Source organism: Gymnoscopelus braueri (assembly GCF_963280865.1).
Source record: "Gymnoscopelus braueri genome assembly, chromosome: 2".
In the NCBI taxonomy this organism is placed as follows: Eukaryota; Metazoa; Chordata; class Actinopteri; order Myctophiformes; family Myctophidae; genus Gymnoscopelus; species Gymnoscopelus braueri.
The window spans coordinates 49986965-50014182 of record NC_137604.1 but is presented as its reverse complement, the minus strand read 5'-3'; the positions used below and the strand labels follow the sequence as shown (position 1 = coordinate 50014182).

Sequence of the window (27218 nt, the reverse complement as noted above, 5' to 3'; positions counted from 1 at the left end):
AGCCATGGTTTTCTCACCAGGTTTTCTTTATAAAATAACTCATCTCATTCTTTAACATGTTTTTTTATAGTCGTACACAAGATAAGTAGAATCCACACCGTCATACATACACTTTCACAACAAATCTCTCCAGACACATAAGAGTCATAGTATTAGAGTAGTGGTTCTCAACCGTTTCAGGCCGTGACCGCCCCAAAATAATCATATTTGAACTGGGGACCACCCAACCCTGACAAGCACTTCAAATTGTAGGAGTTCCACAGATAAATAATGTAAAAATAGGCTCACAACGCCTCACGTTGTGAGCTTGTAGATGGGCTATTTTCTCTTTTCTTTTTGTTAGTTTATTGATTACTTTTGATGCAGTAATGGTCTCTTATTTTTTTGGGGAGGTATTAAAAATGTCACTTAAGAAATGTGCAGATACCCTGTATACACTTATACTGCATGTTCTGGGGACCCCTCAAAATCATTTGGGGGCCCCCCTGGGGCTCCCGACCCACAGGTTGAGAACCACTGTTATAGAGTAGCCCGTCTTCCACTACAGTGACACACAAGTCTGGACACTGGTGGCCTCAACTTATGACATTTGTTACAAATCAGGCTTTATTCCTAAAGGATTTAATTTAAAATGGGTGTTGTCGAACTAATGTTAAAATACTTTTTAACCACTTTAAACCCAGCGTCCCCATTTAGGGCTTGTCGTTACACATTTTCAGAAATGTTCATATTGCAATGCGTTGAGAGCTTGTAGATCTCGGCTATTTCCGCCACGCGACATCATCGTACGCCGAAGTATGAAATGGGGCTAAGGGTCTACACAAAATCAATGGGAAACTATAAAGATAAGCATTGGCTCAAACAGACAAAATATTTTACCACAGAGAACCCTGTGATGCAGGACAAAGCCGACCGCCACAAAATATCTGATCAAATGTTTGTTTTGCTTTAAACCTGTTGGTAAAATAATGGACATTCCAGAGCAGCTTACCTACAGGTGACTTCAGATTAAAGACCAATGAAATATAATAGTACATCTAAACTAAGAGTACATTTCTTTACTCTTGCATGATAGATATGTCTTAGTTTTTATCACATCAACATTTAAGTCTCAGCGTTTAAATTGGTTGAATTTAAGAATGGCAAATGAAGCAAAATACATGTCCAATCATATTGTACTTGCTGACAGTGTGCTCTATGTGCATTTTTATTTTATGATGAATTAAGAGAAAATCCATTCTGTATAATAGAAAACCAATCCAACTCAAAAGGCAAGTACATGTCAGCTGGAAATTCAATAATACTTTGAATTCCTTGTCATTACCTACGACTCCTTTTTAAAATAGTCACAATCACTCATACAACTAAACTAACAAAACAAATATAAAAGTAAGTCACAAAGGATAAGTCTATTGCTGTGAACGCATTAGAATCTTATCTGATTGACAGACTCATTCGCTTGAGCAGTGGTTCTACACCCCATTGTTGACACATAAGACAACTAGAACTGGGTAGCTATTGAATGTTATTGACAAGATTGTTCTCCTCAGTGATGACAAACAAAGAATACATATTAATTCTCTACACATTCATATTTCTGCATCCTTGATCATTTTGACAAGTCGACACGATTCCTCTCACATCTTCAGGATTCTTAGAGGAACACAACCATTTATGTAACATACTTCATCATCCCTATTGCATACCAGAGGATCACAAATGTATACAAAGGAACCCAGAATAAAAACAAAACAGCTTCTCTGTGGAGCAAGTAGAAATGTAAGGCATCAATTTAAGAGGCCATGCACCAAACTACCACCATAAGTCCCCTCAAATGTCAATTTGTCTCACAGTACAAAGACTCCTCTCATGGCTGGGCAGTGAACTACGCAGACACAGAGGAGATTGGAAAGTGGAGTTTAAAGGGATAATGTTTGCAAGATTCAGAATTAGGTATAATTAGATTCAATACAGCACAGCAGTCATATTGTTGTCGTTTTTGTAGAAATGGAGAAAGGGGGGACGAGCTTGGTGCAGGAATGATGAAAGTCCTTTCTTTCCTTTGGAAAAAGTCATTGTTTTCATTTTTTTATGTAATAAAACTTAATTTCCCATCAACCCATTCTCTTGACAGGATGCAGCCGTGCACCAACGGAGACTGCATTAACCTGTCTGCATTCATTTTTGCCAATAGCACAAGCAACGCCTACAGACAATACATTATGGATCAACATTCATTCACAGTATGGTGGCAGAAAGACGGTCAAGTCTGTCAGTAGCGACACCCAGTCCACCCGATAAAACCACCACAAAAACCTTCTAGATGACCTTTGTGCCAAGGTCACGTGATGTTGAACGCTGCAACCTTTGAACCCCTGTCCACTAGCAGAGGTCAGAGACATAGTCAAAGTCTTTGAAGCTGTCCTGGTCCTTGCGGGAGAGAGTGCGAGGTTCCCGGGGAGGCGTGAGCGTCGGGGCTTCGGTGGTGAACTCCTCGTCAAAGTTGCTGACGTCCTCCTTGCCGCCGATGGAGGGGACGAAGGGAGGGGGGAGTTTCCTCTGCAGCAGTGCCTCCCAGTCCAGACCCTAACGAGAGATGGCAAAAGGGAGGGTAGATACAAAATGGAAAGGGAAGGTGAGAGAGAGCGAGGGAAAGTGGAAGAAAGGAATGGAAAGAGAGGTGAGAGAGCAAGGGAAAGTGGGAGAGGAATGGAAAGAGGTGAGAGAGCGAGGGGAAAGACGGAAGAGGAAAGGGTTTGAGAATGAGGGTGAGATGTGAAATAAATTTGAGAAAAGAGGAAGTGATCAAGGGGAGGAAGAAAAAACAATGGCGGTTGATATAAAAATGGATCTGGTCTCATACAGTACATTGAAGAGAGTTGACACCCAGCATACAGAACAGTATGCAGAGGACCAGTGTTGATTTCGTCGCCTTAAACTATGACGAAAAATGTTCGTCGACTACCTTTTTTCACTGACGAAAATTAAATCAAAACTAAGCTATGATGACTAAAACTAAGATTAAATATATTGACAATGTCGTCAACAAATAAAAACTAGACTAAAATGTTAGGGAGGGACTAGTGAAGAAAGAGATCCAGTTGAACTAAAAATAAAAGTCATTTTATGTTTGGTTGGGCTCGGGTGGTGCTCTGAAAATAGACTTTTTTGCTACTACTCCAACAAGAGTCCAAAACTCATGCAAATATTATCTTTGAAGTCATGTGATCAAGACGTATCTGTCAGATTTTTCATATTACATTCTGATAGCCCTCCAAAGTTTGCGTCGGGGGTGGCCCGTTTTGCACAAAATGCCACAAATCATGAACGCAGTTATCCAATAGACCCCTAATCAGACAACGTCACACTGATAAGGACCAGTATGCACACGCAGGCCAGCTTTCAAATGCTGTTTTCCTCCCAGTGTGGGAAGAATGCTTAGGATGTTTACTGTGATCTCTCGCTCTTCAAATATATAATCTGTAATCCTTGGTTTCTGTTGTTAATAATAAAAGCAATTCTCAAAGCAGTTGTCCTCCAAACCCCACCTCCAGTCGCCATCAGTAGAATGGTCTATCAGTAGAACTCACAACGGTCGCATGTGCAACGCGTTGTGAGTTTGTATGTCAGCAATTCTCGGCACGCAACAAAGGTGTGCGATGAAGTATAGTATGTCTCACTAGGGAGCCCCTCACCAGCAAACATGGGAGAGGTGGTTGAATGAACAGAAAACAACAGGTTTGGGGATCTGTTGGGAATTGATTACATGAAACCGGCAGGTGCAGTCTCAATGTTTGTAAACAAATAATTCTCTATTGTGCAAAGCACATTCCCACTAGGCCAAGGAAGAACTGCCACCCTAATCTTTTAAATCGGCCTCATGGTGGCGCCATAACAGGTCGCAATAAAGCCCTGGGTAGGCAGAGTTCAGAGGATTTACTGTATCTTTGTGTTGCAATTAGTGACTTTACCATGTGGCTTTGGAGCGAAAGGCATAAAGAGGAAAAACAAATATATCCTTCTCACCCTGAAAAATGGCTGCTTCTTCACCTCCTCTGCGTCTTTCTCACCAGAGCCCAGTCTTCTCTCAGGGTTCCTCCTCAACAGCTGCTCACGATCACACACACACACACACACACACACACACACATGGACATATCAAATTCAAAGAACACTTCTCAGAATAGACACAAATCACACGATGATCAGACATCAGTGTGTGTACATGCAGTTCTGTGTTGAAATGTGTGGTGCAATATACGTGTGTGTGTGTGTGTGTGTGTGTGTGTGTGTGTGTGTGTGTGCATTTTCTTACCCTCCTCATAATTCCGATGGCTTCAGTGGAGAGGAAACGTGGGTAGCGGACCTCATCGTTGACGATGCTGTCAAACACCTCTTCTTCATCATCTCCTGGGAATGGAGACTACAAAAAACACCCACCCACACACAAGCACGCACACACACACGGACTGTATAAATGCACATGCATTTATACCTATAGTCCTAGAGACCTTTTTGGGGCCAGACACCAATAATTGTGTTTCCCACAGAAAGAATGTGAAAACTTCTCTGGTACTGTATGTGTTCTCAACTCTGTTGTGGGCACTCAACTACTGTGTGCGTGCGTGCGTGCGTGTGTGTTTCTCTCACCTCTCCTACCAACATCTCATAGATCAGAACTCCTAGCCCCCACCAGTCCACTGCTCTGGTGTAGGATGTGTCCGTTAGGACTTCAGGGGCCAAGAATTCTGGGGTCCCACAGAACGTACTGGTCCGGTCACCAAAGCCCATCCCTACAGGATGGGAGAGCGAGAGAGAAGGAGGGAAGAAGAGAGAAGGACGGATGGATGTGGGCATAAAGAAAGCAAGGTAGAGGAAGGAAGGAAAGGAGAAAATAGAAATATTGAAGGAGGGAGGGAATAAGGTGGAGGAGAGAAGAACAAAGGATATGGGTATGTAGACTAGAGGGAAGTGATTTTATACATACATTGCTGGCGGTTGGAAACCTTGTATGTTGAAAACAGTACATTTTTATGAAATGGTAAAAAGAACAACCTGTTCCATTGGACGTAATGGAGTTATGAGATTTAGACACAACCTCTAGTACTTTCATTGTTTGTTTAATCATATTCAACCTGGTTTTGGCCTGGTCATTATAGGCAAAACTCATTTTTTTTAAAGAAGGTATGATATAGGCTTAAAGCCCCACTATGTAATGTTAGGTATTAGTAGCCACTTTGGACACAAATAACATGGCAGCCAACGTCTTTGCCTTCATTACCCAAGATTCTCTGCGTCTCTGCTCAGTCGCGCTAGTGACATGACACTCGGTCTTTGACACTTTTGTCTGAATGGAAGTGGCTTTGCAGGAACTAGCAGTGAATGAAGATTTGGTGAGCTCCATGCCCGTGCCTGTCTGCACTGCGCAGTGCGTGTGCATGAGTAAAAACGTTTAAATTTGGGGAACAAACTCAGACCAACGGCCACCCACGACACAACACAACACACTCACCTTCTTTACACAGTCCGAAGTCAGCGATCTTGACATAACCATCTGTGTCCAGCAGTAGGTTGTCTAGTTTAAGGTCGCTGGAATGTGTGAAGAGGAACAAAAAGGTGAGGATTTAAATAATACCTTCACATGGAAAAGTCCTAAACATGAGGGGGGGGGGGGGGGAGGACTGAATGCCCACTTACCGGTACACAATCTTATGGTCATGGAGATACTGCAGTCCAAGAACCACACAGGCCGAATAAAACCTGTGGGTTAGCAATAAAACAACACGTTTTTTTGTAAGACAAAAGGCAGCTTGCAGAGACCACTCATTGTATGTGTGAATATGTTTAAAGAGGAACATCTAGCAGAATCGCTTTTACACTCTATGACCTCTAGTTTGATGCTGCCTTCACACTGGCAGATACAAAGACACAGATACAGGCTACCATTCTTTTTCAATGGAAGCCAGCGACATGAAGATACAAAGATGCATACAACGTTTGTAGCTGCTACAAAGCTACAAAAAAAGTTGAGCTGGTTTCAACTTCAGCTACAAAGCTACAAATATGCTATGTAGCTTTGTATCTGCCAGTGTGAACGCAGCATGAGGGCAGTAAATGGAATGTGGACAGTTGGTGCAAACGGAATCAAAAAGGTAGTTTTCTGGTGAGTGGACAGGTTTACTGTTCTAGACTAGAGGCCTTTGTCTTACATCAAACCTGTCGTTTAGTAGTAGCTAGTTTAGCAGTAGCTGATATCTTTCCGTTGTTGATAAGCATCAATTTTGCGCTGCTATGTTGTTGTATTTGTTATCTGCAACCTACCAAGCTGTAGATTCTGGACAGTTATTTCTTATGATGGAGATTGATTTGTTTCCCTGGCACAAAAGGGGGAAATAATAACACCAAAAACAAAATAAACTAATATCGGTATCGGCTATCGGCTAAATTGTTCTTTTAAACATCGGTATCGGCCAAGAATTTCATCGGTTCACCCCAATAAATATGTTTAAATATGTATGTTTCTGCCCGACAGCAACAATTATGTTGTTTCACCCAGACACACACACACACACACACACACACACACACACACACACACAGTACATACACAGCTCGGGGCTCAGTGAAGACATCAGTGTGGATGTGCATCATCAGGTCTCCTCCTGCTGTGTACTCCATGACAAAACACACGTGTTCTGGCGTCTGGAAACACGCAAACAGGTTGACCAGGAAGGGATGGCGGGACGTGTTGACCGCCTCAAAGATCCGCTTCTCACACATCAGACTGGGGCAAGGAGACAAGAGAGGACAGGTAGAGGAGGGACAAGGAGACAAGAGAGGACAGGTAGAGGAGGGACAAAGAGACAAGAGAGGACAGGTAGAGGAGGGGGACGAAGGAATGGGAAGGGGAAGTAATGAGGAGGAGAGAGAAGGGTGGAAAGCAAGGAGAAGAGGAATGGAAGGGAATGAGAAAGTATGTGTATGTGTGAGGGGAGGGGGTGGGAGGAGAGATTAGGGAATAGCAGAGAAAGAAGAGAGGACAGGAAAGAAAAACGGAGGTGAGGAATGAGGGACGTTGAGACATAATTAGATGGTGCTTATTTTGGTCTTTTCCAAATGTAAAGTTAAAGCGTGCTCCACCCACAGATCTACTGTAATTATACTTATTTGAGGCACAGTAACATATAGATTAAATGGGAAGAAACTGGATGTTGTGAAGAAATGGACTTGTAAAAAAAAAGAAAAGGGACATGATAACACACCCTCTGATAGACAGACCGTTACAAAAACACACACACACACACACACACACCTCTCTACTTCATCTCTAGCTACGATATCTCCTTTCTTCAGGGCCTTGATGGCAAACATTGTGCCCGTCTTCTTGTATTCGGATAACAACACCTGGGAAAGACAAAGTGAGGTTATTCACATTTATGATCAATGATGTGATACTGTACATGTCAATGACTTTGACATGGTTAGAATAGGTGAGTTAGTACTGAAGAATGAGTGAGACAATTATTATGTATTCATTTGATTTTAGAATAATAAGTGAGAAAAATGTTTGTCCTTTTTTTATTAAGATAAATGTAAGGCCTGGGCTTTGTAAATGATTACAAACGCCTATTCAAACATTTAATTGGCTAACGGCTAACTTAAGTCTTAAACAAATGAGACCATGGCTATATTAACCAGCATGCTAGCATCTAAAAGATAACTGCTGCTTTTTGACATTCATTCTAATGACCAAGTGACGGATGAATTAATATGTACAGTATGGCATGAAAACCTGTCTCCACAAGGTCCATTTTTCATTAACTGACCAACCTTATTATTTACATAGGATGAGCACAATATTTATGAAAGTTTTGAGTGTTTATTTTTGCGATATGATTATGGCAACTTATGCACCTGTATCTGTGAAAGCATGAATTTAAGCAAAAATAAACAAAGGAATCATGGCATAAATAGAAAGAATTAAGAAAACAACCAAAACATAGGTCATCATATACATTTCACGTCAGTGACATTTGTTTGTACCTTCCCAAAATGTCCTCTACCCAGCACAGCGATCAATCTGAAGTCCTGGAGGCAGAGAGGGTCTTTCCTCTGCTTACTGGAGAGACAGACCAAGTCAGTAAGAATATAAACCAAACTTCATGGTAGATGATCAACAGATGGAGATCACCAAGAAAAGAGTGATACGTGTCCCTCTGACTGTTTTTAATTCATTGCTTATGAGCTGAGATGGTTGTGAGCGCTGATACAATGGTATGAATTCAACAAAATATGTGTAATTGGATTCTGCAATGCATTTCAGATTGTAATTAGGCTGATTGGTGAGACATTGTGCGTGCGTGTGTGCGTGCGTGTGTCTAAGCACCTGCAAACAGAGGGGGTTTGAACAGGACACTCTGGGGTGAGGTCTGGGGGAGAGAAGGGCTCGATGACGGGCAACTGCTCCTGAGAGGGGGAGAGGAGAACATGGCAGGCCAGAGATACACGGAAGGAAAGAAACAAAAACATGATGAGATTCATGAAGAGGCAGGAAAAACACACACACACACACACACAATGAGAGACAGGTACTGTACATAATGGAAGGAGGAACTTGACACTAGACAAATTAACAACCTAGTAGCCAGACCTCAATACTCAGATCTCACTGCCTTCGTTCTACATCCTCCAGCATGGCGGTGTTACGGTGAAATTGGTGACCTACCGAAATATGTGACCATCTTGTTGTGTCCTTCACATAACGTCAATGTTCGGACGTTGACGTACTTCACTGCTGTTTGTTTATTAGTTAAACCTAGTGGTATTTAGGCCACATATTGCAAGACCTTGGCAGTTGGCACCTGGTGTCACATGGGCGGACCACATTGGAAACTTGGGACCTTTACAGGGGCCTCCCACGGGTCACAAACAAGGTCAGAGAGAGAGAGAGAAGGATGAGGCTGGGCACCGTGTCAGGCATTCGGGAACTGGTGGTGAGCAAACTGACACTGTGGGAGCCAACCAGTGTTGATTTCGTCGATTAAAAGTATGACGAAAAATGTTGGTCGACTACCTTTTTTCACTGACGAAAACTAAATAAAAACTAAGCTATGATGACTAAAACTGAGACTAAATATATTGACAATTTCGTCAACAAATAAAAACTAGACTAAAATGTTAGGAAGAGATCCAGTAGAACTGAGACTAGTCATTTTAGGCTTGGTTGCGCTCAGGTGTGCGCTCTGAAAATAGCAGATCTACAAGGTCACAACACGTCGTGAGCTTGTAGATCAGCTATTTTCAGCATGCAACCAAGTGTAAAATCAGCGATTACGACGCCATCACGGCCCGCCAAAATACATTTTAGTCGACTAAATCAACTGTAGATTTAGTCGACTAAAAATCTTATGATATTTAGTCGACTAAAACTAGACAAAAACGAAAACATATCAGATGACTAAAATATGACTAAAACTAAATGGAATGTTATTCAAAAGACTATGAAATCTGCTCTCAAAATCAACACTAGCGCCAAGCCAAGGCACAGCTAGGAGGGCGAAAGAGGGCGTAGACACAGTGCGGCGTGACAACAGAGCTAACAACACTGCAGAGCTGAAGACCCTGATGGTAGACAGGAGGGAGTGGAGGGCAGCGATTCAGGAGTCTCAAGTTGGTGTTGGCTAGTCTGAACTCTTGCATCGCATTGCAAGACCTCAGTGTGTATTACATATGTGTGTGTGTGTGTCCACAAGATGGTCACATACAGTATTTTGGCAGGTCACCAATGTCATGATGGAGGACAGAGGAGGTGAGGAGGCAGAAATGTGAGTATTGGGATCCGGCTAGTGTCATCACAACAACCGGCACGAGTTGTCCAAACAACCTTCTTGGCATAACAACCCAATCTCTCCCCATGTCCAATGAAACCTAATGACCCAATGAAACCTAATGACCCAATGAAACCTAATGACCCAATGAGACACAATATGGTTAACCATATTGAGTATTTATTTTGAAGTTTTGAAGACGTTACTGTTATCGATGTTATAGGACCACAATGGAATTTGCAAATTTGTGTTATCCTTTTAACTTAAATGCTTTACTGTACCTTCGTGCTTTATTGTATTAAAAATGTCGACTAATAAAGTAATCAATCAATCAAAAAACTGTGTGTGAATGGCAGCAGCACCTTTCTCTACCCATTTCAAGCAATATAAAAATGTAATAAATGCTTATGACTTCAAACTACAGACAACTTAAACAAACATCCTATTAATTAATCAAATTGACACATCATAAGACGGCAAATTAGCTTCAGTTATCAGATAACGGGGGTTGGCCTGTTCTGTTTAAGGGGTGGGTCTTTTAACATGTTTTAAATGGGGATAGACCCCCCCAGGGTTCTATACAAGACCAACCCGGCCAAGTCAGAAGCACCACGGAGGAATCAAATCCCTTGATTTCTGTCAGTCGGTCTCACCGGAATGTTCGTTTCCGTGTCTATAATTGGAGTGTCGCTGTCTAGACTCAGTTTCTCCACCGAGATCTCCCTGGAAAACACACATACACATAATATGCACACACAAACACATACACCAATGAAGCAATGCAGACAGAAACAAATGAACAAAGAAACACAAAAGGGTGGTTAGACGTAGGTATTGAAAGCATAACATGCTTTGCATTTCAAAAGGACACACAGGGAAGAACGTCTGGGGAGGTGGAGATGGTGTTTTTCCACATATACAGTATGACATGTGCACATGTCTGAGGGTTTGATGACCTCATATGAAGTGTATCCCACACAGTATTCAGTGTGTGTGTGTGTGTGTGTGTGTGTGTGTGTGTGTGTGTGTGTGTGTGTGTGTGTGTGTGTGTGTGTGTGTGTGTGCAGCGCGCACACACACGGCCAATACTGAGTGGGATCCTCTGAGGTTGTGCATATATTGATTGTATACATGTGCGTTAAGGCACTGTGAATGCGGGTGCTTCTTCTGCATATATGGACCTTTGGGTTGAATGTGCAACACTTACCCAGCGTTGAGTGTAAGGCTGTGTGCATTGGGGCTGTATGTCCCCGTGTTGTTGACGGTGGGGATGGCGTTCCTAAGCAGCCTCACCCATGTGCCAATGTCCACGTTCATTTGACGAGCACGCAGGAACGCCTTGCCTGGAAAATGAACACAATGCAGTGACCAATGTGTACACAATTAAGCTGCCATTAGCCTGTGCAAGGGCTTTATTGTCACTTACTTACAGAACAGATATCACAACACTGCAGGCAGTGAAATGATTGTACTTAGGAGCTTTCTCAAAATGGTGGATAACATAAAAATAAATATAATAATAGTATTAATAATGTAAAACAATATAAAAAAATCATAATTAAGTAAAATAGCAATAATACCAATATAAATTGAATATATCAACAATGTTGTTCATTTAGCATGGATATATATAAGTCAGCAATTTTCGCAAATCCTAAACTAAAAGTAAATCAGTACCTAGTGTAACTGACATCTATACTTCCTTCTACCAATACTCAGCTTTACACAATGATAAAAGACAAAAATATCAGCAAACACTAGAGGGTGCTGTGCTCTGCAGTGAAATCAAGAATCTATTCACTTTCCTGTAACATACTATATAGGAAACTGAATCGATATATAATAGTTATAATAACATCTTGAGCTGAATAAGCATTCTCTCATCACTTCAAGAGTCAAGTGACAGCCCCATTTAAAATGATAAGATCACAGTTAGTATTATTACATTTTGTCTGCCTCACCTTGCTGTTTAGAGAAAACCTTCTTCTGCCTCCGGAGACGAGGAACTCTGTCAATGACTGGATTGAAGAAGATCACCTGGAAAACACACACACAAAAAGCACATTTCATCTTCAGATCCACACAACAATGAGAAAGTCATTTTAAGGAGAACATATCATAGCAAGGCTTTTGGCAGGTGTGTTTAAAGGAAACACACACACACACACACACACACACACACACACACACACACACACACGATCTCTTTTATTGGATACGTATCATTATCACAGATGTGTAATACTGTCTTCCATTTACGAACATCTTTCTAGACTACATGTATAATTGTTATTACAACCGTGGTGGGTTTATCTATATTTATGTGTTTGTTTTTGCTTCTGTGTGTGTGTGTGTGCGCGTGTGTCAGAAACAGCTGATCCGGGGTCACAAGGCTTGTTTAATCGCCCAGTCAGCAAACCTCAGATCAACGGCTCAGATCGACTCTCAAACTACAAATTAGTTCCATCTATAAACAATCCAGACTTCAGGGATTTGCCTGCACACTCACTGACAGCCAGGACATTGGCGTGGATACATCCGTCATAGTCAGGAGAAACAGTTTACATCCAGACAAATCATAATAATAACCAATACTTTAGGAATGACAGGCTCTCACAGCAATGTGTCATGATTTGATCAGTACACAAACAGTAGTTTGTCTGATGGGTGGGGCATGCAGTGGTGGAAAAAGTATTCCCTTTTTTTTACTTAAGTAAAAGTATCAATACTGCATTGTAGAAATACTCTGCTACAAGTACCAAAAGTACTCATTATGCAGAATGTCCCATTTCACAAGTTTTCAAATGGATAAAAAGGATACGAATCTTTTGAAAATAGCAGATCTATAGATCTACAATGCGTTGCGATGCGACGCATTGTGAGCTTGTAGATCCGCTATTTTCAAATGGTTGAAATGTATATAGGGCTGAAGTGGTTAATGTATGCTTTGTAATAATAATCAAAATCTACGAAGTAACTAGTAACAAAGTTTTCAAATAATTGTAGTGCAGTGAAAGTACAATATTTGCCTCTGAGATGTAGTGGAGTAGAAGTGAAAGTACTGAAAACTGGAAATACTCCAGGAAAGTAAAAATACCTCAAATACAGTACTTCAGTAATAATAATAATAATAATAATAAATTTTATTTGTAATGCGCTTTTCATTCACAAGGAATCTCAAAGTGCCACAAGGTAAAACATCATCAATCATATAAAGTTAAAAGCAAGATTTAAAAACAGACTAAACAACAATTCAACACGAAAATGCCCTCTGAAACAAAAACGTTTTCAGGCCTATTTTAAAAGAGTCCAGGGTCTGTGGTGCTCTCAGGTTAATAGGAAGGCTGTTCCACAGGCGCGGCGCTGCCGAGCAGAAGGCCCGGTCACCCATAGTACGTAGCTTTGTACCAGGGACATCGAGGAGGAATCTGCTTGTAGATCTGAGGGTGCGGGTGGAATTTTGTGGGGGCCTAATTAATTTCTGTAGGTAGGGAGGGGCATGTCCATTTATGCAGTTGTGGGTGATCAGCAGGACCTTGTAGTCGATCCTAGCTGAAACGGGGAGCCAGTGCAGTGAAAATAGGATCGGTGTTATATGATCGTGCTTACGCACTCTCATTAGGACCCTGGCAGCGCTGTTTTGGATGTATTGCAGCTTCTGAATACTTTTGCCAGGAATCCCAATGAAGAGTGCGTTGCAGTAGTCCAGTCTAGAGGAGATAAAGGCATGAACAAGTTTCTCTGCATCTGACAGGGTTAGAAGGGGGCGGAGTTTGGAGATGTTTTTGAGATGATAGAATGCAGTTCTGCACAGTAAATGTACTTAGTTACTTAACACCACGGGTGGCATGGAGTGCTGTGTGTGCGTTCAATTGGTTTTAGACTCTATACCTCAGCCAGCAGCAGGCACTGTGGTTCTATTGGTTTAGACCATGGGTTTTCAACTGGTGATCCAGTCAATGTCAATGTTGTCAGTTACTGGGAAGTCGGATGTCAAGAACTTCCACAGAAATGGGAGTTAGATTCTCAAGGGAAACTGTACCGGATTGCCCGGTTGAGTCAGCATTGTTAGGAAATGTGGCCATAATCTGTCCGTGTCTGTTCGCTCATACATAAGTTGCAATGAATCAGTTAACATGAGTTTAATATGGACTTTTTTTTAGCTCTGGACCATATCTCAGTTAAATAATAACTGTTAAGGGCTTGATTTAATTCACCTCGAATTAAGAAATTAAATTAAGCATTTAACAGTCATTATTTAATTTCAAGCTTTCCCCCACACCACACCCATATCCCCCCTCCCAACACAACAGTGGTCCCCAGGTTGATTCTCAGTCAGGGTGGTGGTCCCTGGTTCATAATCAGTTGAAAACCTTTGGTTTAGACTATATACCTCAGCCAGCAGCACGCCCTGTGGTTCCAGCTCCAGCTGAACTCTGTGTTTCTGGTTGTCCAGGAAGTCCTCCAGCTTCAGGTACTTCAGAGCACACAGTGACCGGAAGTCCTTCCAATAGACCGCAATCTCCATCTCTCTTGACTGAAACACACACACACATACAGATGAATATTCATCCAAAACAAAGACATACAAAAACACACATTTTCACTTTATGGCTGTTTGCATGTGTGTGTGGGTGTGTGGGTGTGGGTGTGCGGGTGCACGCATGCGTGCGTGCGTGCGTGCGTGCACCAACCCTCTCCAGCTCCACGGTGAAGGTCTGATCCCAGGCCTGTTCTCCCACAGTCCTCCAGGCGGTCTGACCCACAACTGAGTTGTCCATCTTCAGTACTGCACTCACCTCCGCTACACATACACACAGAAAAACAGAGGCATTCAAAGTCATGTAAAGTTAGGCGCGCATGCCACAATCAGCAATAAAATAAATGTCATTTGGTACATATAGATGCTGACAAGATACTAAGCACTTTACACAGGAGGTAAAAAACGGACACAAGCACTTTTATAATGTATCATAGCACTGAGCTGTGCAGAAAGGTAGCAGGTGCGCCCACTAGAAAACAGAACACAATTCAATTATTGATTTAAACTACTACTTAATTTCCTTGGAAAGGCTCCAGCTTAGTGCAAAGGGTTTTTAAAAAAAACAGATGACTCTACTCAGATGATAAATGCATCTGTCTGCTGATAAAGCTGCTGCATCATGAACTATGTATTATGTGAACCCCCACCTTCACACAGTTAAATCTACAGTGTCCCATGTATTCATTTGTGACTCTGAGAGTATACAAATGTAACCAAATGAACCCTTACGCGTTACCTGGAAGGGTTCCCAACATTTTCAGGCCACGACCCCCCAAAATAAATCTTATTTGAACTAGACCCCCCACCCTGACAAGCACATGGAATTGTAGGCATTATGAATTTAGCTTGACTCGGTTTCACAGAAAAATATTGTTAAAATAGCCAAACTACAAGCTAATAGTATTTTCACAATGTTTGCCTCTTTCTTACTTAAAGGTATCATGACATTCATTTTCACTTTTTTTATTTTCAATGTTTTATTTGGGGTTTTATGACCTCAATTACACCCAAAAAACCTGAACTTAAAACATTCAGTGGATTTTCTGTGGTCTGGGGTTTTCTGAATAATTAGGCTGAAAAGTAATCTGAGCTTGGCCCTTCGACAGTGAGGTCACTGTCAAATAATCCCGCCCACTCTCCTCCTCGCCCCTCCCCTCCCCTATCCTTTCCTTTGGGGGGGGCGGAGCAGAGGCGATGATTGACAGGCAAAATCCCTCACCAGCGACACCCGCAGGCAAAGATTTCTTTTTTCATTGCAGTTGAAAAGGCTTTAGAAATGTGAGAGAAAAACACCTGCCATTGATCACAGGAATGGAATTTTCACTTAAAACTTTTTGTACACTTTTGAAGGACCAGGACAAAGACTTTGAATGTGGTGTAAAAGTGAATGTCATTAAACCTTTAATATTTGACAATTTGGTATTAAAAAGGTCTTAAAAGTCATAAAATTGTAACTTTAGAAATGTGCATATACCCTGTACACATTTATACTGTATGTTGGTTTGTTTACTGTTGAGTGAGAAAACAATGTTGCACATTGAGTTAATCATCTGTGGACCCCCTTGGGGGTCCTGACCCCCAGTTTGGGAACCACTGTGGACTTACTGGAGAGCTCGTCGGCCTTGCTGGGTGTCTTCCCGCTCACTGAGCCGCTGCGTCCGCCGTACAGTCCCTTATTGCCTCTCATAAAGGACCTGCTGTCTCCTGGGCTGTAGCAGGGCAGCGTGACAGCCGTGCCCTTATTGCGTCCAGGGACCACCTCCAGCACCCCGACACAGCCTAGCACCTGCACCTGTAAGGTACCTGTTAATGCATGGAAAACAATGTTCAATGTTGTTCACACAAAACAAACCCTCGGGCCAAAAGCAGCACTTTGATCCGTCTTATCCAGGAAATGATACATCCTATAGTCGGACTCCTCAGTGACAGTTCTTAGATTTTTTGTATACAAACAGTGCCTTGAATGTTGGAAGCTTCTTTGATTCATCTAATCTAATGCAGTGGTTCTCAGGCCGTGACCCCCCAAAAGAATCATATTTGAACTGGGGACCCTGACACTTTGGAATGTAGAAGTCGAGACATTACATTTAGTTTGACTCGGTTCCACAGATAAATATTGTTAAAGTAGCAGCGTTGCGAGGCATTGTGAGCATGTAGATTTCTTTTGCTTCTTTCTTACATTATTTGACAATGTTTGACCAGTTTTTATAGTATAATTTGTTGATTACTTTTGATGCAGTAATGGCATTTTTCTTTGATTTTTCTTCTTCTTTTTTTTAGGTATTAAAAAGGTCTTAAAAGTCCTTAAATTGTCACTTTCCTGTCATCTGGGGACCCCCCAAAATCAAGTGGTCCCGACCCACAGGTTGAGAACCACTGATCTAACGGATAAAATGCTTTACAGCACATGAGTTCCTGCATTACTTACTGGTACCAGTGCCTTACTGGTGTGCGGTGAGAAGGCTGTACCATGGTTCTTTAGGGTTGGGTTTGTCTGTCTCATTGGTGCGTGCGTGTGCGTGCGTGCATGCATGCGTGCATGCGTGTACAACTACGTATATTTCCAGTAGTTTGTCTCAACATGACTTGTTGTACAGGCTGCTTAGCCTGTACGTTATGTGTGCATATGTATAGATGTGAGTGTTACGGTCTGTCTACTCTAGTCTGTATTTATCAGCATGCATGCGTGTGCATCTCACCAGTGAGAGGTGAAGGCTTGCTGAGGGTGCTGTACTGGTTGTGGAGGTAGGGGGCGCCGTGGCGGGAGCTGAAGGCAGGGGAGGACGCCAGGACCAGCTCTTCTTTGATGATGCTGGCCTTAGGGTGGTCCTCAGGTAGCTCAGCCAAACGCTGGTCCAGAGAATCCCTCAGCAAGTCCAACCGTTGAGACGCCTCACTCAGACGAGACTGGGCCTTTATGGAAGGAAAAGGATATACATGAAGTACATAAAGATTTATAGTATACTACTACTACTACTCCAATAGTCTCTTATACTTATACATTTATGAAAAAAGGATAAAAGTCTACAGTTTACTACAAGGCACCAGATGGTCAAAGCATGGTGGAATACTAACAAATTGATCTTATACGTACGTATACATGCATACTTTTATTTTAATCTCTGAAAATAGCATGTTGCTCTTCTGTATACTGTCTCCGCAATGTTTTGACTTTTTTATTTTTTCTTCACCCCTCTTTTTCAATTAGCATTTAGTGACATTGGTGTTTTATTTCTTTTAAATTAATTTCATTTTTGGAAGGCACTTGTTTTGTTTAGATTATTATGTTATTCATATACAGTGTGACTGCATGTATATTTGAGATTTCTGGTGGATATCTGGGAGTGAACAGTCTTTATTGAAATAGGTAGACAGGAAAACAGAGAAGGAGTAAAGCTAAAGTCTGATGCGTTGTGAGCTTGTAGATCAGCTATTTCTGGTGCAAAATAGGGAAGGCACTAGAAACTGATCCAATGCCAGAGGAGTTAATTGAAATTCTGTGTGGCTCCACAAGCAAGTGTTCCAAACACCATGCAATCCATGGGCACAGATTGCAAGCTGTTAAGGATTGAGACATCGATGAAAAACATTGAACTGTGAGGATCAATAAAATCTGTCTTCAGGTGCCTGCAGACAATATGCCGTAAGCGTAAAATGGTGTCTTATAAACCCATGAGGGTTGGGCACTTTGTGTGCAGGACACGAAAATAAAATAATCAATCAATCAAAAATAATATAATTTTGGCCATCTTAGACATCACACTGTGTGATGGGAAAATTATAAAATCGTGATTATCCACCTTGTCAGACGCATCATGTCAGTCAGTTAAATTGAGTCTACATATCAACCCATATCGAGCCCTGTGCTATAACACATGAGACCTGTAAAATTGTTGCAGTAATTTCTCCAGTAAAAGGTATCCGTTTATGGCCGTTCCTTTGTTTTCAACGTGTTAGTATCTGCTAGGCCTAGCTTTCATAGCTTGAGCCACAGTGCATGAACATGGTCCATCATTTCTGACAGAACTGGATCAGCTGTCCATGATCCTGTTGCACTAGAGACAACCCAAGACAAAGAATGCCTTTGGCACAGTGTGGAAATTATGTTTGGGCCTGTGGCAAGATGGTCAATATTGTATGGAGTGTGGATTACATTACGAAAAGGAAATTGCGAATGAGTGTGATTGAGTATTTTATGCATCAGGCGAGTCCCATCTGACCTCAGAGAGGGCCTTCTTGTCCTGGACCTTGTTGGCGCCCAGGAGCCTGAGGACATTCTTGGCCCCCTCAGCCACAGCATGCTCCACCCTGTAGTGATGTCTCAGCTCCTCGATGCGCAGCTCCACACCACACAGGTCATGGGTACCTGTAGCAACAACAGAGAGCAGGTTAGCTTAACCCATTAAAGCCGGGAACGCATCTGTGTCATTTTCGATTTCTTTGGTTATTCAAAAATAGCAGATATACAAGCAACAATGACAATTACACGTTTCATAAACTCAAACAAATTAGTCTTGACGCAGATCAGACAGCACAAGATTTTAAGGTAATCGTGTATAATCAAACAACAGGAAAACAAAGACAACCTCCTCCCGCATACAGACACATGGCGGGCGGGGTGGAGTTCAGAGGATGAATACCAAAACGCTCGCCCCAAAACACAGTCACCGTGGGGCAAATGAGGCGGTATTCACCTGGTATTCCTAAACGTAACTTCAGTAAACTATGCCTCAACCTAACCTTATTCCTAAACTTAACCCTCAGTCACACTATGCCTAACCCTAAACCTATTTCTAACCTTATCCTCAGCAAAACAAATACAAGAATACAAGAACCGCTGGTCCGCAGAAAAAAATGGGAGCGCACGTGTTTTGGGGCGAGCCTTCTGGTTACCCAGAGGATCAGTAGCACGTACTCATAGTAAACCACAACATAAAGGAGCCTAAGCTAGGTCTAAGCAGAGGCCAGGAGAGAGGGAACGAGTGAACAAAACAACTAAATGAGGGACAGCTAAGTGGAAGTGAGGGAACAGAGGGAACGTGGAAGTTATTGAGTGATGAGCGGAGGAAAGGAAAGGGAGCAATTAACGGACGGATGATTAGAGGAAATTATTGAGGGATTAGCAGTGGAGAGGTCAGCGCGAGGGAGACAGGAGTGGATGAAAGGAGAGAAGAATAACTGAGGGATGAGTGAAGGAGGGGATAGAGAGGGGGGGGAGCGATGAGTGAGTCATAGGAAGAGAGGGAACACGACCGTATCCAAAATGGACACCTATGAAGCTGCTAAAACAAGGAGACGGGAAGCAGAGGCAGTGGTTCCCAAACTGGGGGTGGGGAGGGGGGGGGTCCCCAGATGATTAGCTTAATATGCAAGTTGTTTTCTCACTCAACGGCATACAGTTTAAGTGTATACAGGGTATCTGCACATTTCAAAAGTTACAATCTAAGGACTTTTAAGGCCTTTTTAATAGCAAATTGGCCAAATTGTCAAATATTACATTAGAAAGAGGCCAACATTGTGAAAATAGCCGATCTACAAGCTCACAACGGCGTTGCTAGCTTGTAGTTTGGCTATTTTTACAATATTTATCTGTGGATCCGAGTCAAACTAAATGTAATGCCTACAATTCCAAGTGCTTGTCAGGGTGGGAGGTCCCCAGTTCAAATATGATTATTTGGGGGGGGAGAAGTTGGGGAACCCTTGAGAGAGCGTGAGGGCGGGAGCGAGAGAGAGAGGGGAGAGAAAAATAGAAACAAACAAGAAAGGAGACAGAGAGCCTGGGCGAAATCAGTTTGTGACACTGATGAGTAATCGAATGAGTTGGGCAAAACACGATTTGTGAGAGGGAAAGGAAGGGGGGGCAAAGGAAGAGAGCGAGCGAGAGATAGACACACACACACACACACACACACACACACACACACACACACACACACACACACACACACACACACACACACACACACACACACACACACACACACACACACACACACACACACACACACACACACACACACACACACACACACACACACACACACACACACACACACACACACACACACACACACACACACACACACACACACACACACACACACAGGTATGTGGATGGATTTGGATGCTTTTATCTCCTAATAAGGTGTTGTGCCTGGAGCCCAGACCCTGCCTGCTGACCCTAGTGGGGTGTGGTGCCTGGAAACTGTCTGTCTAGTATTGTGTACACGATACACACTATGGAATGAGGGACAGATAGGCCATTGTTATTGAAAGTTATAGACTTAATGAGTGCAAAAACGATAGCAAGATTAGAAGAGAAAGAGAAACTGGTTAGCGAGAGGCGAGAGCAGAGAGACAGACAGAGAGGGAAAAACATAGAAAGAAACGGGGAGGCAGCAGAGGTGACAGTGAGCTGTATGGATGTCTATTATTCTTAAGTGTGTTTGCTAAGTGGATAAGAGCCGCTGCGCAGCCAGTGACAGCTGAAGAACAGCAAGAAAATATTTTCTCTTTGTTGAAAAAGGGCGAAATCACAGATATATCACAAATGTATACTCCGTAGGAAGACAGCATCAGATCAGTTCTTGTCGGCGAGCAACACCGTTATGCGATTGAATAAATTATGCATAAGCCCATTTGGTGAGTGGATGATTATTGAATGTTGGGGCAGGGCAGGGGCAGATTTTTCTGACATTTATAAAACATAATTATCGTTTGTGAAAATGCCAAATGATAACATAAGTACGTCTTTTTCACATTATTTGAATATCCAGCATTTAAAATTATCTGTTGCCCTGCCTTTAAAAAGCCTCTTAGTAATCCTTCCAAATGGTCACCATCTAACCCAGTCTTAATCTGTCTCAACGTCCATCAGTTCTCATGATCTCAGACAGGAAAATAATACTACCCCCAAAGGGAATACACTATACTTAACCACTTAAGCTCCATTTTATACTTAGTCGTATGGCGGTGTCGGCTCAAAGCGTGCCGCATATTTTTTTAAATCTTTGAGATTTTCCACCTATACTGTCCATAATAGGGAGTGCAGGTGTAAAGTGGTTAAAACCTCTCTCCAGCTACTATACGTCTTCTCCTTCTCTCCCTCACTGTCATGTTTACCATCAATTCCCGTCTCTCCCTCCCTCCATCTCTCTCTCTCTCGCTCTCTCCCTTGTGGTCCTGTCATCCTTTTTCCAGGCCAATGATCTTTCTTGCCCTCTATTAATCAGCCTTTTTCCAGCCGAGGCCATTACGGGCCACACAGCCTTGTTACAGCCCTATTAGACCTCATTCACCTGCACGGTATCGATTGCTCTGCTGCCGACACTCTCACACACTAGCAATTGCACAACTACTGATTTTGACCAGCTGCCAATGTTTTCATAATAGTTTTTGACTAGTCGCTTTTTTTGTCACCACTCCCCGTTTTCTGTCGCGGTCTGAAAAGAAAAGTCATCTCTTCAGACTCCACCTCATCCCCTAGCACTCCTCTCTCCTCTTGTTTCCATTGTAACCTTTCTTAATTGAGGCTAATTATACGATGCTACTGAAGGTTGGTTACTTGTTCACATTTTTTTATTTGTTATTTAAACTAGTTTTGCTTGATCACAAATGTTAAAGAATGCTAGATACAGTAGCAGGCCGTTTAGATAGATGCGTCTGATGTTTACTTGATATCCTAGTTTCATTGAAGCACTAGATTCTTCTGTTTGCACTATGCTAAGTGGAGTTCAAACAGTAGAGTCTACTTATTTAGAATACTGCCCTGTAATCTGGTCGTCGGCTACAAATTCTGATTTGAGAAAGGTACAGGTTGCTCAGAATAAAGCGGCCTGTCTGGCACTAGGCTGTTCATACAGGACAAGTATTATCTATAAGCATGAACATCTGGCATGGCTAATACTCTGGAATGCTCTGTCCAAAAACATCTTATCCATAACAAAATTACTTAAAAAAACACATCAAGAGATATCTTGCCAAGTAACTTGTCAAGTATGTAACTGTTGTTTGTTTAATTTGATTGGACTGTTGGATTTGATTTTATAATAAATTGTCTTTTTGTATTCATTTGTATTTCATAATTTGTATTAGTTGCAGATCTGTATTGTACAATCCATACATAAACCAATCCAAATCCAAACATAAACTTATGTGTTTGCAGACTATGGTTCATGCTTACTCTGCTTACTTTTATTTCACACTTGTCGCTCTGGATAAGGGCATCTGCTAAATGCTTAAATTGTATCTCTTATGTAATAAGGACAGGAGGAGTTGTATGTGAATGTAGGCAACAATGAAAATGTTATTTTGTAAAGTAGGAAGTTACACTGTGTCACACTGTGTAAGATCACAGTTTATGTTTTAGATTTTTTTGTGTGGCTATTCTAAACAAAAGAGTAACAAAATAAGCAGCTGTCATCAAGAGATGTATTTTCTGTCTGTTATATATATTTCCATTTGAAAAACGGAAAATATCGATACTGCAGTGGCGTGTCCAGGGGGGGTGGCCTGCGGCGGTATGGGCCACGCCTGGAATCTAATTGATCAAACCAAGTGCCACCCAATTATGATTGGCTACCTGGCTGCCCAGTCAGAGGAAGGACTTATAGTTTGAACTGTTTGATGGGTAAGCTAAACTTGCATTTGTAGGCGCAATTCAGTCTTCAACCTGAGAAGTAGCAACGTGCCAAAGAGTAGTGCCCAACCTGCCCAGAGAGTAACAACAATATGATTTTGATTGACAGCAATGCTTCCTGTAAGCAGAGCTTTTTAGCTCATCATTTTTTTTGTGCTGAGAACTATGGTAGAAAGCAGACTAAGGGCGCGCTCCCACCGCACTTTTATTTTACCTCTGGGGCAGAATCTGCCAATGCTTTGTCAATGCAAATGCGTGGATTCATGGTCTTGCAGAACGCATTTGCATTGACAAAGCATTGGCAGATTCCGCCCCAGAGGTAAAATAAAAGTGCGGTGGGAGCGCGCCGTAAGCAAACACTAGAACAGGAAAATTCAACTGTTTTAAAGCTGCAATCCGGGATTTATATTTGTGAATAAAATGTTATTTTGCAACATTTTGTCAAGTTATACTGCGACGTTACGCTTGCACTTCATGACACCCCCTGTAGTGAACCACTTGGGCCTCCCCAGTCAAAAAAAACGTCTCATGTCACTGCCTTATAGTGATGCATGTGTTACAGTGCTGTACTGTATGTCAGTGTTGTGTGTTGGCGCGTGTGTGTGTGTGCGTGCATAAACGCATAAAGTGTTAATTTAACCCATTAAAACCGGGAAATCTGTGTGATTTTAGATTATAGCTATATATAGTGCAGAATGCGGGCGGCAGTGGCTCAGGAGGTAGAGCGGCCGCTTGGGAACCGGAAGGTTCCCGGTTCGATCCCGGGCTCCCCCAGAGTTACTGTCGAAGTGTCCTTGAGCAAGACACTGAACCCCCAATTGCTCCCGATGAGCAGCTTGGTGCCTTGCATGGTTTCCTCTGCCATCGGTGTATGACTGTGTGTGTGAATGGGTGAATGTAATGCACAATCATTGTAAAGCGCCATGGATAAAGGCGCTATATAAATACACCATTTACATATGTTTTTCACAAAACTCTTAGGATTTAGAACAGTGGGTCTCAAAAATAGCAGATCTACATGCTGTGAAAAATCTTGAAAGTGTTGAATAATTTGGATTTTTTAGTTTTAACACCAATCTCTTCTGGGCGGGTCCCTAAACCTTTTCAGATGGGGGGTTTGCGGCCAAATACATATCATTTTGAGAACTACTGATTTAAAAGGCATTTGTAGAATCGGCCTCAGGTCTTAATGGGTCAACTCTGGGAGTGTAAAAACTGGTACATTTGAATGCTTACAGAGTAGAGTTAACCCTGTGAGGATTCTACTGTGTAGGAGACAGGATGTGGGTGAAAGAGGAGACGCTAGGCTGGGTCATTATTGATCTGTTTTTACTACTACCATGTCTGACATACAGAGACTAATGCATTACATTGTAGGGAGAGAAACATCATAGTAAACAAGATCAACACAAACCTTTGACGGTCAATTTGACCACTTTTTATCATTAATTGCAATGAATTACTGACGTTCATTTGTACACTCAGGAAATAGTTTTTATTTATGTTTTCAATTAAATTTTGTTTACGAGTAGGTTTGGTAGTTTCTACATTTTGTTATGTTTATTGAGCAGCGCAGTCACTTTTACAAACGATGTATATCACAATTTTGTTTTTGTACAGTCACAAATGTTTTTCTTTTAGTAAAGTCATTCCTTTTGTACCATTTGTTGGCTTTTTTTTTTACCCTCCCAGTGCTTTCCAAGGTCCGTCCACCAGTAGGCGCAAAATAACGATAGCAATAATATTTGTGGTAGTAGTACACAAAATACAATTAATCCTAGAAAACGGACAGACAAATACCAACCAACATTTCAAACGCAAACAAAAATAACGTTTTATACCAAGGAGAGAAAAAAATAAGAAACAAAGTCAGGCTTTCTGAGAGGCTAATTCTAATATGTACTGTAGGTACTGTTGGCAAATGTCAAAGTCTGATACCAGGTTATACCTGCAAAGAGCGGCAGGAAGCAAAACTCTGATCCCCATCTGTTTGGTAGTTTTAATGTAGTCGTAGTAAAAAAGCTTGTTGCTAGGTTATGTTTGATTTAAGTTTTCTGTCTACTTTTATTTTAGTTTTGTAAGTACACAATAGTGTTTCAATTATTATTCTTTAAAAAACAAAAATATGATTAACAAAAACGGTCCTCTATTTCATGGTTAATAAACACCCACACCACCAAAACAAAAACAAAAGACAAAAAACTAAACAATATACTGTAACGGAGACAGTCATGTAATTCAGGTCATCCACGCTTTTATCTCCTCCAGACTTGACTATTGCAATGCACTTTATTCGGGTATCAGTAGGCGAAATATTCAAAGACTGCAACTGATACAAAACACAGCTGCCAGGCTCCTGACTCACACAAAGAGAAGTGAGCACATTACACCAGTCCTTGCGGCCCTACACTGGTTACCTGTTGATTTTAAGATTTTACTGCTTGTTTTTAAAGCCCTAAATGGTCTGGCTCCTGTGTATATCTGTGATCTCTTAACTTCCTATAAGCCAGGCCTCTGCCTGAGATCATCCAGCAGGGCCCTATTGACGGTTCCAAATATTCGCCCTGTCCCAAACGGCGACCAGGCTTTTGCCAGTCGCCGGCAAAATCGACGAGGCAGGCAAACTCAGTGTCCTCATTAAAATCTCTTCTAGAACTCACCTCTATTGCACACATTTTTCTTAACAGTTTTTTTTCCTTATGCACTATTTATGCAATTTCTGATCTTTATTGTATATTTACTGTTGTTATTATAAAGCACTTTGTAACTTGTTTTCAAAAGGTGATATATAAATAGTATAATTAATATTTTGGCTCAGTTGATAGGGATGTCTACACTCTTTTATGTAACATTACATACAAATAATTTATCATGACATTGACAACCCAACCTGTAATTTTTTTTTAGTTTAGTTTAGTTAACTGAAAACGTTTTTTTCCCCCCCACACCTATTTTTTGTTTTTAGTTAAGTTTTAGTGATGCTAGCCTTGTCTGAGAGTTAAATTAACACGCCACATTTTTCTGGGTACCTTCGCTATAGTTTGTCAAGCATAAACACTTTTATAGAACTCTTTTTGTTCTTGTTTTCTAGTCAATGAGGTAGCTAACCAACCTAGCCTGGCATGGCCACACTAAAATCACTGCGTAGATATTATTCTGGAATCTCTGTGGGGAACCTGTATTTCCAAGGGACGAATTCAAAAAATGCATCTGGTGATAAACCCGCCCCATATTTGTATACTGGGCCCCGATTGGTGCCCCACAATCAGGGAAATCAGGGGGCAGGGAAATCCAATCACAATCGAGCAGGGCCAGACCAAAGGGCTATTTTATTTTCCAGATTCGTCTGGTTTCCATGGCTATAACCAACCCCCACACACAATTACACTCACACTCACACACACAAACGTCAGTCAGCCAGCCAACCTGTCCAACCTACCCGGTGGGTCATCGTTGTGCTCCGTTGCTTGGACGGCCTTGCGGACTTGCATGCGGATGATGTCAATCTTGGTCTTACTGTCCTGCAGCATCTGTTGGGCCGTCTGCAGCATCTTCTTATCCTGATTGGACCAGCGACAGGTACAGGTCACATGACATGACACCAAGCAGGACATGAAACATGATACGGTTAGAGGCGGAGTTATTGGATGGGGCGAGGGGAGAATGAAGCAGTGGTGGTAAGTAACTAAGAACATTTACTTAAGTAATGTTTAAGTAAAAATGTAAGGTATTTTTTACTTCACTACATCTCAGAGGGATGAGATGTAGAGACAAATATTGTAGAGACAAATATTGTACTTTTTACTCCACTACAATTATTTGAAAACTTCAGTTACTAGTTACTTTGGAGATTTGGATTACTATTACAAAACATACATTACCCACTTTAGCCCTATATACACATTTCAGCCATTTGAAAATAGCAGATCCACAAGCTCACGATACGACGCATTGTGAGCTTGTAGAGTTAAAGTGGTTAAACTGATTTTGATGCTATATTAACCAATTTTGCTGGAATTCCCTCAAGGACCCCTGGGGGTCCCGGTGGTGAGCTCTGCCTTTGCCAACTGAATTTCCCTCGCGGGATCAATAAAGGTCTTATCTTATCTTACAGAATGCATTGGCAAGTGTTTTTGACCCATTTTCACATGTCCCCCTCAATACAGAACGATACGCAGTACACATTCTCTCTATTAACCCATTAAGACCT

At 41.8% G+C, this 27218-nt stretch overlaps 1 protein-coding gene across 3 annotated transcripts in view; it reads right to left on the bottom strand.

Moving 5' to 3' along the window:
* Positions 1 to 1510: 1510 nt before the first annotated feature.
* The window catches only part of pkn1a (protein kinase N1a), a 64714-nt gene continuing 39006 nt past the window's right edge, over positions 1511 to 27218 (bottom strand). For all 3 annotated transcript variants that reach the window (XM_080445615.1, XM_080445616.1, XM_080445614.1), the window contains exons 5-23: positions 26448 to 26568; positions 18591 to 18736; positions 17070 to 17283; positions 15976 to 16173; positions 14522 to 14631; positions 14221 to 14364; positions 11789 to 11864; positions 11035 to 11170; positions 10481 to 10550; positions 8387 to 8466; positions 8044 to 8119; positions 7313 to 7404; positions 6608 to 6784; positions 5698 to 5760; positions 5513 to 5589; positions 4651 to 4793; positions 4316 to 4423; positions 4027 to 4107; positions 1511 to 2586 (exon numbers count right to left, since the gene is read on the bottom strand). In XM_080445615.1, coding sequence (XP_080301741.1) covers positions 2383 to 2586; positions 4027 to 4107; positions 4316 to 4423; positions 4651 to 4793; positions 5513 to 5589; positions 5698 to 5760; positions 6608 to 6784; positions 7313 to 7404; positions 8044 to 8119; positions 8387 to 8466; positions 10481 to 10550; positions 11035 to 11170; positions 11789 to 11864; positions 14221 to 14364; positions 14522 to 14631; positions 15976 to 16173; positions 17070 to 17283; positions 18591 to 18736; positions 26448 to 26568 — 2316 coding nt within the window. In that variant the 3' untranslated portion in view covers positions 1511 to 2382. The remainder of the gene's footprint in view (positions 2587 to 4026; positions 4108 to 4315; positions 4424 to 4650; positions 4794 to 5512; positions 5590 to 5697; positions 5761 to 6607; positions 6785 to 7312; positions 7405 to 8043; positions 8120 to 8386; positions 8467 to 10480; positions 10551 to 11034; positions 11171 to 11788; positions 11865 to 14220; positions 14365 to 14521; positions 14632 to 15975; positions 16174 to 17069; positions 17284 to 18590; positions 18737 to 26447; positions 26569 to 27218) is intronic.